Genomic DNA, 18,675 nt, shown 5'->3' on the forward strand with positions numbered 1-18,675 from the left:
AAAATATCGGATTTACAGCTAATTTGATGAATGAAATTGCTTCGTTTTTGTACTTAAAATGATTTTGACATTTATGTCCAACAGCTGAATATATAAATTCAACTTCCTCCTAAATTGGGGGAGGGGAGGGGAGGGGAGGGGGAAGGTTTCGAAGCCTAAGTTGAAAAGCCTGATTTGCATCAATAGGTGGCCACAAAAGGGAGCAGAATTTAAATATATTTTCTGGCTACTGATGGATTAGTGTTTGAAGATAACCTGCCTTTCCCCTTCCTTCACATCAGAAACAATCAAATAATTGGCCTTGTGTAGTTTTAAAAAGCTATTTTAAATTTGATTTTTTAATGAAACCTTAAGATGCTTTTGCAGAACCTTGGAACACAGTTTGGGGCCCGCTGCCTTAAACCTGGGCCTCCCAATGGAACAGCAGAAGGCTTTGCTGAAGTCTAACTCTTCAATCCAGTATAACTGGTGGGAAAAACACAAAGCATCAGATCAAATGCTGGCTTCATTTTAATTTCATTTTTAATTTGTTTTGGATGGAAGAGATAGGGACAGTAGGCCAATGATATGTTGTGCTAATTCCATGGCTTGCTTTATCTTCATTTTATTCCTTATCGTTATTGAAATATGCTTTGGTAATGAAGTATTTCAGATCTATTTTTAATGGAAGTGTGATTTTATACTTTCATATAAAACAGTTTTATACAACTGTTTTTATACATTTTAACAGCAAATTGTCCAATGAATTTATGTAATAATCTAACAAATTAAAGTCATAAATAAACACTGTGGTAATTAATTACTAACCATGTGCATCCAATTGATTGCTTGTTTAGATATGCCCAGTATGTGAGTTTCATTTACACCCCATACTTCTCAGTTCCCCAGTCCCCACTTAGGATTTTATGAGTTCACAGTTGTTCAGTAGTGATAGAAGCTTAAACGGAAATGTTATGTAATATAACATTTAATTCCAGTAAAAAAAACACCCAGTGTTCTTTTTCATGGAAGAAGCAGAATTATCAACTTCTGTCATAATTGTCTTCTGAACAATTGAAACATTTGTGATCATACAATCTTGTCACAGCCATTTTAAACACTTAATGTGAGAAACATTATACAATTTAGATTTTGAATGAAATGCATTTTTTCATTTCAGAAAATGCAAATTACATGTTTAAAAGTAAAAAATCCATATAATTATTTCTCTATTTCTTTCTTTTCAGTGAGCACTTTGTCCCAAAACATGGTAAGAGGAATGGTGGGCCAAGCTATCAATTTGCCATGCACCTACCATGTCCGTTGGGCAAGTGATCTTACTGACATGTGCTGGGGCCGAGGCAGTTGCCCTAAGTCTAAATGCAATGATGAAATTCTTCGCACAAATGGAAGGACAGTGACATCCAAAATATCAAGCCGGTACCACCTGAAAGGCTATGTCACTAGAGGAGATGTATCACTGACTATTGAAAACCTGAATGAAAGAGATAAAGGACTGTACTGTTGTCGTGTTGAAATCAGGGGCTGGTTCAATGATATAAAAAAGACCCTGAATCTTCAAGTTGAGAGAGGTGAGTGGAATTGTTGTCTTCTGTTTATATGTTTGCTGTTGTTACATATTTATATGTGTATTGTTGTTACAGTTTTGCTATGTTTTTTGGTGAATAACTTTGACAGCAATGAAGCAGAGAGCTAGTATAGTGTGGTAATTAGATTGTTGCTGTAGTTGTGTGCCTTCAGGGGGTTTCCAATTTCTGGTGATCCTAAGATGAGCCTGTTGTGAGGGCTTCTTGAAAAGATTGGTTCAGCAGAGATTTTACCTTCTTCTTAAGCTGAGAGTTTGAATGACCAAATTGAAATTTTAACCCTGGCCTCGAGTGTTCAAGTCCAAAATTCAAGACATGATCCCACAGTGGTTTTCTGTGGTTAGATTACTGGGCAAGAATTTGGGAAAACAGAGTTCAAATCTTCATTAAACTCACCTTGGTCCAGCACCAAATCTTTCAAATTAGCCTACATTTCAGGTGAAGATAAAAATATGGAAAATGCAGTGCATGCTGTCATGAGCTCCTTGAAACATAGAAGAAAACACCAAAATAAACAGAAATGCAGAACATAGAAAAAAATCACTTCCAACACAATCCTAAGTATACCTGTTCAGAAATAAATCTCCATAGTACTGAACCATAGAAATTAAAGTGGTGTCGAACTGCAATAGGGACCTCATCATATTGCTCAGAATAAGCATCCTAGGATGCTTAGAGCTTTCTTTGGGGATAGAGATCCACAGTAGCCATCAGACAACGTCACCCCCAACCAGGATAAAAACATCGCCAGATGCTTTCCCCACAACACAGAAGGCTTTCCATGCTTCTTCTCTATTTGGGTGATACTGCCCCTGTATGATGGGAAAAGTGTCATCATGCCAGATAGCTGTTTCTCCACACCTGCTAGTAAAAAAGCACTGGGGTGGGGGGCTCCCCATGAAATGAAGCCCTAAGTGTACAGTGTAGATGCACTGCTAATCCAAAATTATTATATCATGCTGCCTTTCCTTTTAGTATATATGAGTACTTAGCAAAATGTGTGTTCAGAAGGATTGGGCAAACATTTGTGATAATGTAAAGATGCTACCATAATTTTTTGTTCTTGACTGATTTAGTTCCAAGTCCATAGGCATATTAATGTATAATGTTGTTTTGTTACAGCAACAACCACTATCTTCACCACAACTATAACCACCACATCTCAGATGACTACCACAACACTTACCACTACCTCCTTGACAACCACACCAAGAGTACCTTCTACTTTTCGCTTAACAACGAAACCTACTTCCACAGCAACCACTCCTGCTATTGATGATCCAACACTGTCCACATCTTCTGTGTCAAGAAACATTGCAGTTACAACTATAGCTCCTTCTTTTCTCTTCACAACTGAACTTGCTTCGACAACAACCGCTTTTGCTACTGATGGAACAACATTGCCCGTGTTTTCTGTATCAAGAAGTATTGCAGCTCCTACCACAACTCCAGCTTTTCTCTTAACAACTAAACCTGCTTCTACAACAGTCCTTTCTACTACTGATGGTCTAACACTCTCCACATCTTCTGTGTCAACAGCCAGTGCCTTTCATGTAACTGCTCCTCCATTATTAGACACCAAATCATCACCAACCAGTTTTCAAAATGACTTCATTACCACGGAGACTGATTCTCCTTCTACAGGTAAAATGTAAAGCAGAACTACAAACAATCACTTGTTTGTGCTTTATTGTAGCTTAAATGGTTCATTGAGAGCCCCACCTTTTCATTTAAGTATCTTATTTATTTATTTTATTTCTATCCCACCTTTTTTGACCCTGGAGGGGAGCTTAGTGTTGTCATGTTGGAAAATGCTTGACAGGTTTCTGATTTAAAACTGCACATCTGCTTTCACCCTATGTGTTGCTGCTCTCATGAAGTTTTGCATTTGTCTCGCAAAACAAACCCTGCACATAGTAGTAGATCTCTTTGATGCTTTAATTGCTATCACTTAACTATGTTACAATTTAACTGAAAGGTAGGTTGCCTTATCATCCTGTGCTGGTGAAATCTCTGTCCCCTAAAATTAGCTCTTTGATTGGGAAGTTGAAATGAGGAAGATTAAAAAGAGCCCTGCATTTCTTGAACAGCTCAGAATATATTTATCTAGGGTATTTATGTTAATTGCTTCAGGAATAAACTGAAGAATATGCTTGTCATATTTTTTCTGGTTAAGGTTTGTACCAAATGGTGACAGACATTTGCTATAGCTCATTATTTTATCTACTTATGCATCATATAATTTGTGGTGTTTTTTTTTTAACATATGGTTGCTCATTGGAAGACAAATATGGGCTTAATTTGTAAATGTGATTGCTGAAGTTCAAATTAGATGTTTAAAAAAGACACATATTGGGTAAAAATTATCTAGTCCCCTCAACTGAAATTTGTTAAGGATAACAAATTTGCAAATGAAGCATACTAAATATAAGAGCTGTAGGTGAGTAAAACAGACATCTTTTGTCATCTTTTATCTATTAAAAATGTGAAATGTGCTGTCTATTAGGATCTGAAATATGTATATATGAAGAAATACTATTGAAGGCCCTTCCATACAGCCATATAAATCAGAACATCAAGGCAGGAAAATCCCTCAATATCTGCTTTGAACTGGGATATCTGAGTCCACACTAACATATATTCCAGTTCAAAGCAGATAATGTGGGATTTTATTCAGCTGTGTGGAAGGGGCCTGAGTGAGGGCAAAGGGATAAAAAAAGCATTTAACTGGCCCCTATCAGTTGCTGGAGCAGAAACGAAAACAGTATGTACCTGTTTGCACACAATTTTCCTCAAGTTAAGGAAAATGTGGCTTTCATGCATATATAGTAACTGGCTGGTATGACACGAAAGAATCAGATTCCTTAGCCCCCCCCCCCCCCCAAATAGAATTATTTTGAAACAAACTGGTTGACACACCTGGGATTTTATTACTCATATTTCATGCTGCTGGATAATAAGAGTGACTAATACATCCATTTATTTCTATGGTTCTGTTGCAGATGGGACTAAAATTGATTTTGGCCTATAATGAATGTGCGATATGTCAGTAGTTCAGTTCCACTCCTGCATATTTCATATTGTTTAATTGTTATAGAGTTGTGCTGGTGGATTTAGAAATTCCTAGAGAAATTCCTAGGCATTTGTAGGTCCTCCAGGACAATTTAATTAATCTTAATTAATTTAATTAAAATTCCAGGATCAACTTCAAGAAAGTCCTGCTGGAGGAACTAGAGATTACTAGAGAGATGTTCTCAGTAGTTAAAAAAAATAAAGGGCTTATTTGCTACTTTTCCACTTTTGCGTAGGATGTGCACATTGTGCTACAATTATCAGAGGCCTCTAACAATTACTATTATTTCCCCAATAATTGATTTTTTTAAAAAAAATCTTCTGCTTCCAGATCACCAATTCCCTCAAGTACTTCATATTCTTTAACTATTCTTCAGAACGGAGAACTAAGAATGGTTGTTTCCTTATAGCAGAAGCTACTGTCCAATACGCACAAACACTAAACATAAGAAATTATTTTCCTTTACAGAAGTCAGTGGTACTTTATCTTGTTCTTGTAATTGATTTAATCCTTGTTTTAACTGTTGACTGAGGTGAACTATTTAAAGGCGAAATTGAATGTTAAGGGGAATGTGGGCTCCTCTGACCTATTTTGCATTCCTTAATGGGATTTCCTAAGAGATACATTCTCCATCAATCAGACTTTCAAATTAAACTTTATCTTCAAATTACCAATCTATCAACAAAACATTTTGTATACTGTAAATACATGGGTGAAAAAAGTGGTATGATTAAGATATATCTTTCGTACTGATTGGGAGTACTTCCAAGTATTTCTGAGAGATAAAAAATATCTCATGCTCAATATAATGGCTGGCATCCTGTTCAATTTTTATGATGTCATAATTCAGATTTATGACAGTATAAATATTGCAATTCACATTTTCAGTCATGGCACCATTATAAAAATTGCAAATGCCCCACCTACCTGCCCATTTTAGAAGCCAGACACAAAGGTGTCCTGAAGCACTGGAGGGTAGGATGCTGAATTATAACATGTCCACTCCTTCCCACCAGTGAAGTGTTGTGACAAGGAATTCTAACAGGACCTGCAAATGGATTCTGGGGGTTTGAATCAGGAAACATAGCTATAAATATGGGGCTCTGGTCATGCTGCTTATATCTGATGATGAAGAATATTGGCCACTGTCTAGTTTGACCTTGAGTGACCCACATGATCAGCAGTTAAATATGTTAGCAGTGTAATGTGTTTACAAGATGTGAATTTAGTATCATTAACTTGGCTCTTAGACCCTATTTACACCACCATCAAAATGCACTGCATTTTATGGTCAGTGGAAGGTCATACAATCCAGTTTAACTGCATTATAATAACTTTTCTTCTTATATTCCACCTCCATCTCCCCAAAGGGACTCGGGGTGGCTTACATGGGGACCAAGCCCAATATAAACAAAGGTTACACAGTAACACAATTAAAAACATATTATAATAATAACATATATTAAAACAAGAAAACCAATTGAATGCAAAACATCATAAAACATGAGCCAAACATCAAACAACCAGTAGCCGGGAGAAGTGGGAATCTGCATATTTGAGACTAATAGGGCAGAACAAGGAGTCTACTCTACACTGACCATATAATGCAGTTCAATCTGTACTATAATGGCAGTTGTAGATGAGGCCTATTACTTTTAACATCTTCTGCATTATCTGGTGCCACTAACAGATGCGGCATAATGTTCCTACCCTTTAGATGACAATTCATATCATTTTACTGAGCACAAAGTATGGTTAACACTGTTGCTGAGTTTTGTGCTCTCCTGATTATTCTTCCAAAGAGAATTGTGAGTTTCTGCCACATACCCCAGCCTTCAGTGCAACAAAGATATTAACTAGATTTGAACCGCGTGCTATGAAACTATAGAAAGTGGTTAATTTGTTATGGAAAGAACCTAATCCAGCATAAACGTTTATATGAGCAAAACTGTTTCTTCAGACTAGGGCAGACTTCTGACATGATCAACTGGAACAATAATGTGTATCCTGATAATACACATATGTTAAAGCATGTTTGCAAAATAATGCTAGATTCTTTTTATCATACACCACCGTTGTTAGCTAAAAACATAATGTTTATAGCACTAATAAAGTAGGCTGCTTCCATTGTAGCTATATTTGTGACATAACTGAATTATAGATTTTGAAAGATTTGAACCATAAAGAAAGAGGCTAGAAGGTCTGTTACATAACTGGAATTTTCTATAAAGGCAAGTTGTTGTTGTTGTTGTGTGCTTTCAAGTGATTTCCAACTTAGGCAAACCTATCATGGGCTTTTTGTGGCAAGATTTCTTCAGAGGGGGTTTGCCTTTGCCTTTCTCTTAGACTGAGACCCCGGCTTGTCCAGTCGCCAGAATAATAGTCCAATGGTAAAGGTACTATACTATGTCAGCTCTCAACATGAAGGTAGTGTTAAAATAGGGAGAGTACTCAGAGAGTGGCAGACTATAATTAGCTTTTCATATTGGCTAGTGGTAGTGGTACATGCATTCCAACAGTATCAGTAGGGCCAATTTCTCCCTTTTCTAATTTGAAATACAACATGAGGTTTAAACCACAACAATAGTTCAGTATTACCAAATTCAAGTTCAGAACTGCTTAGCATGACCCATTTTCCAGAAGTTACTCAATGTCACTCTGCAACACAAATGTTGAAATCACATTCCCCATCTGAAATGGGTGGCATGTGAATTGATGAAATTACTATATCATTTCCTTCTGCTCATGAATTTCTTTGTTTCCCATACAATTAGTCAAATCTTGTTTTGCTTATCTAGTTAGAAAAATAGTGAGCAATGCTGTGTTTACACCTCTCTTTTGTATGGGGTCCTTTCTTTTGCTTTCAAAATTCCATTCCTGCTCATCTTTTTGGTGATAGTCCTCCCACCCTCAGAAAACATGCAAATGCTGTGTATATATATATATATATATATATATATATATATATATATATAGAAACTGCAAGTCTCTATAAAGACATGATCTCAGAGTGTTTCTCTGCACACAGCAAATTCCTCGTGCCAAGTGATATATTGTAACCCTGTTAATGCAATCTGAGAATTTTATGGACCAAAAGCAGTCTTTGAAATGTTTATCTCCTAAGGATGAGCTGAAGCAACACTCTCCAAGATGTGTAGTTTCTTGTTTATTCGTTCAAGTTCAGCTGCTTCACACTCTTCGTGACCTCATGGACACCACCAGCCACTTCAAGGTCAAGCCAGTCACTCTCCAATTTATTAGATTTTAAAAATGTCTCTACTTCTACACTCCAAGAGGCTTTCTGAAAAGATTTCAGAAGACTGCAGTAACATGGATCTAAAAATGTTATGTTTCTAAAGCATTATCCCACAACTTCCTTTGCATACCATTGGTGGGGGAACTCTCCCTTCCCATTCAATGATTACATTGGTCCAAATTTAATTTGTGGAGGGCTGTATATTATAAACCCATTAAAGCCCTATTTCCAAGAGAGACATGGATGATGGTGGCAAGGGCTGTCCTTGTCTTCTCAGAAAGACCTGTCTCATCTTGACACTATTTTCTCTTACTGTATCATCCTTTTGGCCTTAACCAGCTTAACTTGTTGCCAGGCATTTGAACAAATTTGATTAATTGACTCAATTTCCAGTTAATCAATCTTATCATTTGTCATTTTAGAGAAGGTATAGTTTTATATTGTAGACATTTGTATTCAATGAGATACACTTCTATTTCTTTGTTGAGTTGATGTATTTGTTCATAAAACTATTTTTAAAAGAATTTTTTTTAAAAAACCTAGTTCTATCTGTTTTCCCATCTTTTTATTGTTCCTAATCTTCATGTCAGATATGATGAGAATATGTGGAGATTCTATGAAAAATACCATCTTGAACATAATTTTTATCCAAGATTACTTGACTCGCAGCAATCAGGTTCTGGATAAATATGAGAAAAGGATAAGAGGGTAAAAGATGTTCCCTGGAGCTATCAGTCAGAAAAAGTATTCATTAAATATTTATAATGTGCTCTTATGATATGTGACATATTTTTGTTTCTTTTCTTTAGGGCAAACCGTATGGGATTTTTCCAAAGAGGTACTGGAGAACAGATTGGTTAATTGTAACAGCTATCCAAATAACTAGCTCTCTGTCAGTTGTTCATTTTTCTAAAAAATGAAATATGTACTATCTGCTGTGTCAGTTCATGTTATTTTGCTGCCTGAGGAAAATGCCCCCCTTCCTCCTCAAGTCAAAATGGACAGTATCCAAAGCCATGCATTTGGCTAAAAATCCCCAAAGTTGAATCAACACCCCACCCCCTCCCTGGCAATAGAAATACACACATAACAAATTACTAACAAATCAATGTAAATCAATGTCCTTTCATGAGACCCTAAACTTGCTGCCTGTTCTTTCTTATTAATAACGTTCCCCATCTACACCACACTCCAATATTTGGTCACATGCATCCCCGTTTTCAGCTGTGAAATGTTGTAGGGTATGCTGTCCATGTTGGTTAATCTGAGCCATAACATCTTCAAAAGTTTTTATTTGTCTTTGCTGCCTTAGTATTATCCAGTGCTGATTCCTTCTGCTCTGGTGATCTGCAGTCTCCCCTTGATACTAGTGATACGGCGAATGAAATGTAAGTATGGAATATGTGATGTATGCTCTGCTGCAAACAAATAATTTTATTGAAGATAACTGTTGGAATCCCCCCCCCCCCAAAAAAAACCCCCAGCAGTGAGCAATTTGTGATTTTCCAGATATCACGGGACTGCAAGTTCTGCTGTCTCTCACCATTAGCTATGTTAACCAATATTGACAGAAGTTGCATTCCAGCTGAATCTGGTGAGCTGCATATGCTCTGGCCCTGTTTCAAAGGAAAATAAAAGTTCTATATTTAGGACTTAATTACACAAATTTGCTATTCCACGGCACCTACGTGAGTTACGACGGATGCATGAACACAGTCATCATCACATCTCTCTTCATTCACACTAGTGCTGATTTACTGATCTGTGGTGCCACAAGTGTACTTTTGCATGCCCTTGTAATACTTCCCTTCCGCAGTTATGCTGCTCTGTATATTTTAAATTGTTATTTTAAAAGCAATTCCACAGTTGCAGCAGTGGTTAATTTTTAAAAGGAATGTTTTGGGTAATTTTTTAAAATTAAAAAAAAAAAAACAGTTCTGGAAAGTAAGGGGGCCGGGTAATGAGAGAGGAAGAAAATCCTGCCTCAGACATTACTTCAGTGCCGGCATGCCGGCACAGAAATGGGTTGGCAGCTATTGACTGGTTAAGTCCATCAGGAAATAGTTTAATTACAGGAAAGAGTTAGATCAGTAATAGGATTTGCATGGCATTGTGTGATAAGGTTTTTCTTCCTCTGTGTGATAAAGTCCTTAGAAACAGAGTTAAGGAAGGGATGTTGAACCCTGTCCCTTTCTTTGACACAGATAAGCCTAGCATCTTTTATCTTTCGGTTACTGAGTTCACAGTATTTGGAGATCTACATGTCGCCTACCTCTGCCCTAACACTTAGGTTTTGAACACATACCCTTCTCTCACACTACTTAGAGCAATGAGTATGAGATTTCATAGACTTTCTCTTCTTGATCTTCTTCCCTTTTTTAATTTTAGTTTTTATTTATTTATTTTGTAAGATTTCTAGTACAGGGGATAAGTTGAAAAATGTAGGCAAGCTGTAGGCTAATAATGACTTCTGGAGTATTAAAGTAAGAGACTAAAGTAGGAAATACAGCTTGTTCAGCACTTAAAGAGTTTATTTTAGAAATAGCGACAGTGATAGGATTAAGCAGTTTTCAAATACCCAATAGTTTCTAATGTCTCATCCATTTATACTAAAATCTCTAAATCTATACATTTTATTGTCGAAGGCTTTCATGGCCAGAATCACTGGGTTGTTGTAGGTTTTTTCGAGCTATATGGCCATGGTCTAGAGGTATTCTGCATCGATGGCAAGCATCCTCAGAGGTAGTGAGGTCTGTTGGAACTAGGAAAAAGGGTTTATATATCTGTGGAATGACCAGGGTGGGACAAATGACTCTTGTCTGCTGGAGCTAGGTGTGAATGTTTCAACTGACGACTTGATTAGCATATAATGGCCTGACAGTGCCTGGAGCAAACTTTTGTTGAGAGGTGATTAGATGTCCTTGTTTGTTTCCTCTCTGTTGTTGTGCTGTTGTAATTTTAGAGGTTTTTTTTTAATACTGGTAGCCAGATTTTGTTTATTTTCATGGTTTCCTCCTTTCTGTTGAAATTGTCCACATGCTTGTATATTTCAATGGCTTCTCTGTGTAGTCTGACATGGTGGTTGTGAGAGTGGTCCAGCATTTCTGTATTCTCAAATAAAATGCTGTATCCAGAAAGGAGGAAACCATGAAAATGAACAAAATCTGGCCACCAGTATTAAAAAAACTCCAAAATTACAACAGCAAAACAACAGAGAGGAAACAAACAAGGACATCTAATCACCTCTCAACAAAAGTTTGCTCCAGGCACTGTCAGGCCATTATATGCTAATCAAGTGGTCAGTTGAAACATTCACACCTAGCTCCAGCAGACAAGAGTCCTTTGTCCCACCTTGGTCATTCCACAAATATATAAACCCCTTTTCCTAGTTCCAACAGAACTCACTACCACTGAGGATGCTTGCCATTGATGCAGGTGAAACGTCAGGAGAGAATGCCTCTAGACCATGGCCATATAGCCCGAAAAAACCTACAACAACCCATCTATATAATTTATACACAACATTGTATACAGAACCATCTATATCTAGGGGTTCTGAATCTATGAATTCTTGAAAATATTGGGGGGGGGGGGGGGGGGAAGAAATCCAGAAAATAAACCTTGATTTTGCTTTACATCAAGTACTATGCTTTGGCCTTCACAGATCTCCAGGATCTCCCTCACACTCATTTGATTTTTTCATAATTTTATATGTTATCTACTATTTGATTTTATATAATTGGACTTGAGCACCCACAAATGTTGGTGCCTACAAGGTAGTGGGTGTGGTCCTGGAATCAAACCCAAGCAGTAATGAAGGCCCACTATACTGATACACTTAGGGAGCATCTACAAAGACATTATAATCTGTGCTCATTGTATGTTCACTCTGTACACAGGATGTTTCCCACATTTCTGGTAAATATCATGGGTTATATCGAGCTAATCCAGTTTTAACTCCACATTAGGAAAACTCAGGGGATGTGTAGGAATGTGCCCAAAACTCTAGAACAAACTCATGGCTTTGGGGCCATGTGAACAACAGGTTCAGGTCCAATTTGGACCACTCTGCTGTCTACATAGGGTACCACAATGGTGCTTGTATGATCCTTCTTCCTGGTCATGCAGTCACCTCTGCTGATTTCAGCACAGAGTGCCTGCAATGGCCAGAAGCTTATATAGTTCCTGTCCATGTTGCAGTAGCAACATGGTCAGGGAGGTGACAACTCAGCATGGCTGGAGTCTGACCAGTTTTTGCTGTGAGTTCAGGACAATGCACAACCATTGTAGCTAACTGAAAGCATTTCTCCATTGCTCGAGCCCCAGATTTACTGGCTAATGTAGACTCACCCCTAGCAATCTTTCCACTTATCTTACTACCAAAAGTGAATCTAAATTTGTTCAGAGTTAGCATAGCATCCTCAGAGAGTTTTATTTAGATGTTTTTGCTCCTTAATCAGAATTGTTGGCTGCTGTACACATGCATTCTATATTAACCAGAAGCAGAATTACAAGAAAGTCCTAAAGATCAGGCTCATTGGCAAGTTGGCTTCTGTGTAAACATTCATGTTTAAATAATCTGTATCACCAAATAATGACTTTTTGAGTTAAAGAGTCATTCCACAAATACAGTTTCACAGATGAGTCTTCTTGTGATTTATGGCTTCTTTTGGAAGATTTGATGAAGAATAGCTATAAATTAGAAATTGAGTATTATTCATTTAATATGAAATTTACAGCTGAAGACAATGGATTTTTTATTCTTATGACTTCTGTGATTTTTTTTGATAAACCACTACTCAGTATGCCTTTAATAACTCTGTCAACACATCCTATATTTTATGTTTAATTTATTGACACTATTGTAGTCAGGTATTTGAAAATGCATAAACCTTACTAGAGTTCATAAGGATGTGTATTTTAAAACTCTTTTGTTCCATTTTATATAGTTTTGTCATTATATCTGGCCAACATTATTAATATTTTATTCTTTTGCATAATACCCACATTTCAGATCCATATATTTTGTGACTATATTTACATGATGCCAGGAGCCATCTAGCCTTCAACAAAGGGCACAGCTGCTTAATGGGGAATGCACTGGAACTTCTCTGCACTTTAGGTAGTATGAATAGCTGGACTGGTTCTAATTTGGAACCAGCTCTGCCATTCACATGGGCCAGTGCCTCCATCCTACTTTCTCTGCACTCTTGTGGGGAAATTAGGGTAGTACCTACCTGTGTCATGTTATCACCATCGAAGAGGTGGCTGTGGAGCCCCAGAGGTATCTTGGCCATCTCTGGGTGCCTTTGCCAGTGCAAAAAAGGTTCCTGTACCACTTGGAGAAGGGAAGCAGATCACCCTCTCCTTTCCTCTGCCCCCCGAGCCATACAGGTGCCTTTACTTACATCAGCAAAAATCCCCAGGAATGACTAGAGTGCTTTGGAGGAGCTCTGTGGTTGCCAATATGGTGGTGACAAGACAACACAGGTAAGGGTAGTCACCCAGCAAAGACAAACCAGTTTGGTCCTGCTGGACAGACTAGACTGTATTCTGCCACCACAATGGGACACAGGTGGCCAATTTGGATTGGTCCCACAGTAAGTGGCCTGTGTAGATGTTGTGAATTCTTTCACACTAGAGATCCTTCCTTCTCCACACCCTCCTTTTTCTTTCTTGCTCTGATTTAATTAGCACAGGATTACAGAACATCAGTTTAATATATGTGTGTATTTCTTTGTGCTCATGTATGTGAGTAGTATATGTATGTAAAAATGACACTGAACTTAGAATCAGCTAGGTTAGTTCCAAGCAAAGTAGACCCATTTCTTCAAGTGCTGAATGAGTAGCTGACACATAAGTAAACCTCAGTACTGGCAATAGGAATGAGTCCTGAGTCTACAGTCAGTGGGTGGGTATACAAGGTGCCATATGATACTGCAGGCCTGTCTTTCTGTGTGCACAGAGCTAAGTCTATCCATGCAAAGGATACATAGGTCTCCCTTCTGGATAACACTTTCCTTTGCCTCTGATGGAAATTAGCCAGCAACTGTGTTAGAATAACTTTCCTGGAAAAAAGGAAAGTAAAAAAGCTAAGTCAAGGTGAGTGAAACCATTTATAACTGGATGGGTGCCCATTCCAATTACACAATGGCAACTCAATGATTCCATGCTAGCTGCCATAGAATCATAGAGTTGGAAGAGACCTCATGAGCCATCCAGCCCAAGAAGCAGGAAAATCACATTCTAAGCACCCCTGACAGATGGCGACCTTCTGTAGACTCCTGGAATTTGCAGTTCAGGGAGAGGCATTTAGAATTCTTAACCCAGACTGCAAATCCTAGGATTCTATAGGATGCAGTCAGGGCAGTTAAAGTGGAATCATAGTGCCATAACCATATAGCATTAAAGGGGCACTGATAAAGCTATTGAGGCACAGAGCATCATTCTCCAATTGCTCATTTATGGATAACTTCAGCATGTCATTCTAGCCTTTCTTCTTAAAGGAACCTTTCAAGTTCTTGCCAAGAAATGTTACTAGTCTAAGCATTGACAGAATGTTTCCTTCCATTGGAAGAGAGGGGAGGGATGCATATCCTATCTGGCCAGACTGAGGAGCTATCTACACTGCTATATAATGCAATTTAATACTGCAGTTTGCACTAAATTGCATTATATGACAGTGTAGACACATATAAGGCAGTTAAACTGTATCATAAAACTGCATTATATGACAGTGTAGATGGGGATATGACAGTGTAGATGGGGGCTGAGAGTACACAGACCTTCCCATTATTATCTTAAATTTAGTCTGCCCAACAGCAGAGCAGAATGGAATTGCTTGCTTTTGAAACATAATGATGAATGTAGCAGTAGCAGAATTCCCACAATCTCACAGATCTTTCATCACTTTTAGCTTCTTTTTTAAAAACCCTATGCCTTCCTTTCCTCCGTCGCTGCTGCCTTCCCTGTTAGGGGGAAAAGAATATTGCCAAGTTTAACTTTTGTTTTTAATTAGCAACAGAAAATATGTGAAAACCGCTTTGGGGCATGTGTGTGCAGAGGGGAGCATGGTTATTTTCATATTTCCTTTTGATACATCTATGGAGAACATGCAAAAGGAATGGGTAAACAAAAGTCTTTTGTACTAAATGTTTTTGCTCTATTTTGTTCATATGTATGCAATTTGAGTTTTTAATAGCAGGATGTTATTATTTTTTAGCATTTGGTTTTGCGAGGATTTAGAACATAGTTCTTTTTGGAAATGTTTAGTCTATTTCATCTCAACCTTTTTACTCCCACTAAATTTTATGTTCCTGACCTGGATGTTCATATTAAAATTAACCAAGTTTGTTTTTCTTCTCTAGGTAAAAAAATGGGAAAATATGAGTCGGACGGAATGGAAAGGTTAGTCTGCAGAGAAAAGGGGAGATTAATTTTGTTCTATGCCTGTATTTATGACACTTTTGCTTCCTTTTGTTTTTCTTAATTGCATTGTTCTTTTGGAGCTATAAACATGAGGAAATGATTTGTTAAAATGTAGGCTGCATTCATACAGTTACTATGAACACCATCCTGTGGTGGGTGGGCAAGGGAAGAGAAAAATAACTCCGAGGTGATCCCTACAGTTGTGAAGGTTAAGGTGCTTGGGATGTCCTTGAATGGGGATGTTGACAAAAAAACAAAAACAAAAAAACAAATCATTTGGCAAGATGGGCTGCAATATTTTTAGGCCTCTTATTCCTCAGGCTCCGCTGAACCCATCCAAGAGAGAAAGTGCTTCAAAGTGCATGTCCTGGGAATGTGGCCTCCTGCTCGGTGTTGGCATTCTAAATATCTTTGGTATAATTTTAATTGAATAGTTTTTAAAGTTATGAGCTACTTTGGGTCTCAAACCTGAGGGGAAAAAATGGTACGAACAACAACAACAACAACAACAACAAGGAGCATAGGAAAATATAATACATTCCCTTTCCCTAGAGGGAGGGCTATTACCCCATGTCTTGCTCTGGACCTCATCATTCGACCCTTAGTATTGACCTCTTAGTTACTGTAGTCAGCTATACAAATTTGATGGGGTTAGGAGTGCAGGACCCTCATAAAAGTTTTTTAAAAATTGAGAGAACACTTCTCCAAGGATCTCTAGGACTTCCAGTGAAACTGTATGGTCAATTTCTGCTGGAGGTTGGCTATAGAATCATGCTGGAGGACCTACAAATGCCTAGAAAAATGTTTTCTCTAGGAATGTCTAGGTACTCCAGTGTAACTCTATGACAGGTGTTGATGATAGAGTCACATAGGAGGACCTAGAGATTCCTAGAAAGAATATATTAATCAAATCCATGAATGATCAAATCTGCAAAAGTGGAACCTGCAAATGTGGAGGGCCAACTGTACTATATCTAATGATGATGGGTTTTTTCCTGCTCAGAATGTCCTGGAGAGATTAATTTACAGTCCTTTAGGTGTATATTTTAGGGGCGACATCTAGAGTTGTAATACTTGGACGTTGTCATGCTACCTAATTTCAGCACTAGGACCCCACCTTAATTGTCATGACATCATCTTATGGAGTCTTGGGATTTGTATTTCTCTGACAATTTTGCTGGAATTTTCATTTAGAACCTTCAGCCAGAGACCTCCTTTACTGCCTCCCCAAATCATACCAGGTTTCATAGGATGCATCTAGGGCAGTTAAAATGGAAACACTGAACATGACTCAATGTGAAAGGGCCCATGGATTGTATATAGACAGGTTTCATTTCTTGCAATCATTATTCACATTAGCTATTGTTTTATAGGAAGGCACTACAATATCTTGTGCTGCAAAACAAAACGGAACAAAATAGCTGTTCCTTTATTTACTTCAATCATTGAAAAATGTACATTTGTCCTTTCAGCTTGAACAAACAGGAAGAAGAACCTGAGCAAACATTTAGTGGAACAGAAGGAGAGAATGGACTTTTCCCCCTGTAGCAATCGGCTCTAGCTACACAAATACAACATCTGAGAAAAGAAGCATTTCAATAGAAAAAAACCCCTTAATAATATAGTCTGCAAATGATGCCTGGGGTTTATTGCTTCCTACTTAATGACTAACCATTTAGATTTGTCACCATTTGAATTCTTTTTTTCTGCTTTCACCTCCGTCTTTAAGCATTCTAGGCAAAGAATGTGCAATTACTGCATCTTTTGCTGAAGGTATTACTGACATGAAAATAAGCTGTAAATGGGGCTAGCCCTACCATTAGGCAGAGGGATGTAACCACTAATGGCATCAGATTTTGAATGACACAAACTGCATCAAGTGTGAGTGATTTTCCTCTCATTTTATTTTGAATACTGGTGGATTGGTGTTTATGGAAATTTTGCTTCCCCTAAGCATCATGTAGCTGGCTTTTGCCACTATAAATCCTGAGTGGAAGGGAGGGGGAGACCATTCTGTTCTGCCTCAGGCAGCAAAACATGTTAGGCTAGTTTTGCTTCTAACCATCAATACTTATTGTGATATTAGCAGTACAGTGTTCCCTCGCTACTTCATGGTTTGCTTTTCGCAACTGTACTCCCAATGATACAAATTATACCAGCTAGAGATTCACATTGATATATTTCCAAGTAGGCTTTGAGGGGTGGGGATGTTGTTATTTCCATTGTTCCAAATCATATTGCTAAGGTAGCAGTTATTCTTCATATGTATACACCATCACTTTCTTGCTTCAATCCTGCACTCTTTGGTCCAAGTAAGAATTTTAAATCACGCTAGTGGTTAATATCTAAAGCAAAAGAATTGTTCCAATGCTCCAAAGCAATTTAATTCCATAAGTGTAATGGTTTGTAGAGCAATGTAATGTGTGCTTTGTGGAGTCTGTATCCTAGGAATTAATCATGCTTTTGAACAAAATTTGCATGTTGAAGATCTTTCTCCATTAGTGCTGGATGTCGTCACTCCCAATTTCAAAAGGGGACTACTTTGTGAAGTATTCACAACACATACACAAATCCCTGTCTTCTTTGTAGTTGGAAAATCCATTTCCAAGTCAAGTGAAGTCAACTTTATTTATATCTTGTCCCATCTCCCCATGGGACTTGGGGCGGTTTACAGCATAAATGGCAGCCATTCGATGCCATACAGTGAAAATACACATGCATAATAAATTAAATGCAGATAACTAAAATGATAATTTATCTTAACTAAACATGAAAACAAATCAATAAAACACACATGACAACAGTGATCAAAAGCCAATATATGCATGATATTGCTTTGGTGCAAACTAGCCAGGTTTTTATAAAATTTTATATAACCTACTAACCCTGTGTATGAACCCCCCCCCCCCCCCCCACACACACACAATCCTTAGTGATTTTCTTGCAAAAAACTGACATGCATTTCTGCACAGAATTGTTTCCGGAAACATTTGAGAATGTTTGAATACTGGACAAAAACTTCACAAATATTATTTTTCTTCTGCTGTGGGGAAAAACTGCATAAATTATTTGTTTTTGGATACAAGGGTAAAATGATTAAATATTATGAGTCCTAGTCATGAAGAAAGAAAAACAACCATGTTGTAGTTGCAACAATTTCTTTTTTTGATTTTTCACTTAGATATACTAAAAATGGGGAAATAGCTGCAGTATGGTTTTAGAAGCAAACAAAAGAAGAATATATAATGCCTTTGTAAAGGTAATTCATGGGGTAAACCCCATTTACATAAAAATGGACAGGATGGGAGTCAAACAAGACACACTCATTTTTT

The 18,675-nt window shown here is 37.6% G+C and overlaps 1 protein-coding gene across 1 annotated transcript in view; it reads left to right on the forward strand.

Annotated features, from left to right (window-relative positions):
• Nucleotides 1-18,228, forward strand: part of LOC132765589 (T-cell immunoglobulin and mucin domain-containing protein 4-like) — a 42,302-nt gene extending 24,074 nt beyond the window's left edge. Inside the window, exons 10-15 of the mRNA XM_067464799.1 lie at nucleotides 1,227-1,571; nucleotides 2,709-3,230; nucleotides 8,725-8,753; nucleotides 9,228-9,303; nucleotides 15,283-15,322; nucleotides 16,816-18,228. Of these exons, the coding sequence (XP_067320900.1) occupies nucleotides 1,227-1,571; nucleotides 2,709-3,230; nucleotides 8,725-8,753; nucleotides 9,228-9,303; nucleotides 15,283-15,322; nucleotides 16,816-16,891 (1,088 nt within the window). The 3' untranslated portion in view covers nucleotides 16,892-18,228. The remainder of the gene's footprint in view (nucleotides 1-1,226; nucleotides 1,572-2,708; nucleotides 3,231-8,724; nucleotides 8,754-9,227; nucleotides 9,304-15,282; nucleotides 15,323-16,815) is intronic.
• Nucleotides 18,229-18,675: the final 447 nt, after the last annotated feature.

This window comes from Anolis sagrei, chromosome 2 (genome assembly GCF_037176765.1).
Source record: "Anolis sagrei isolate rAnoSag1 chromosome 2, rAnoSag1.mat, whole genome shotgun sequence".
Lineage (NCBI taxonomy): Eukaryota > Metazoa > Chordata > Lepidosauria > Squamata > Dactyloidae > Anolis > Anolis sagrei.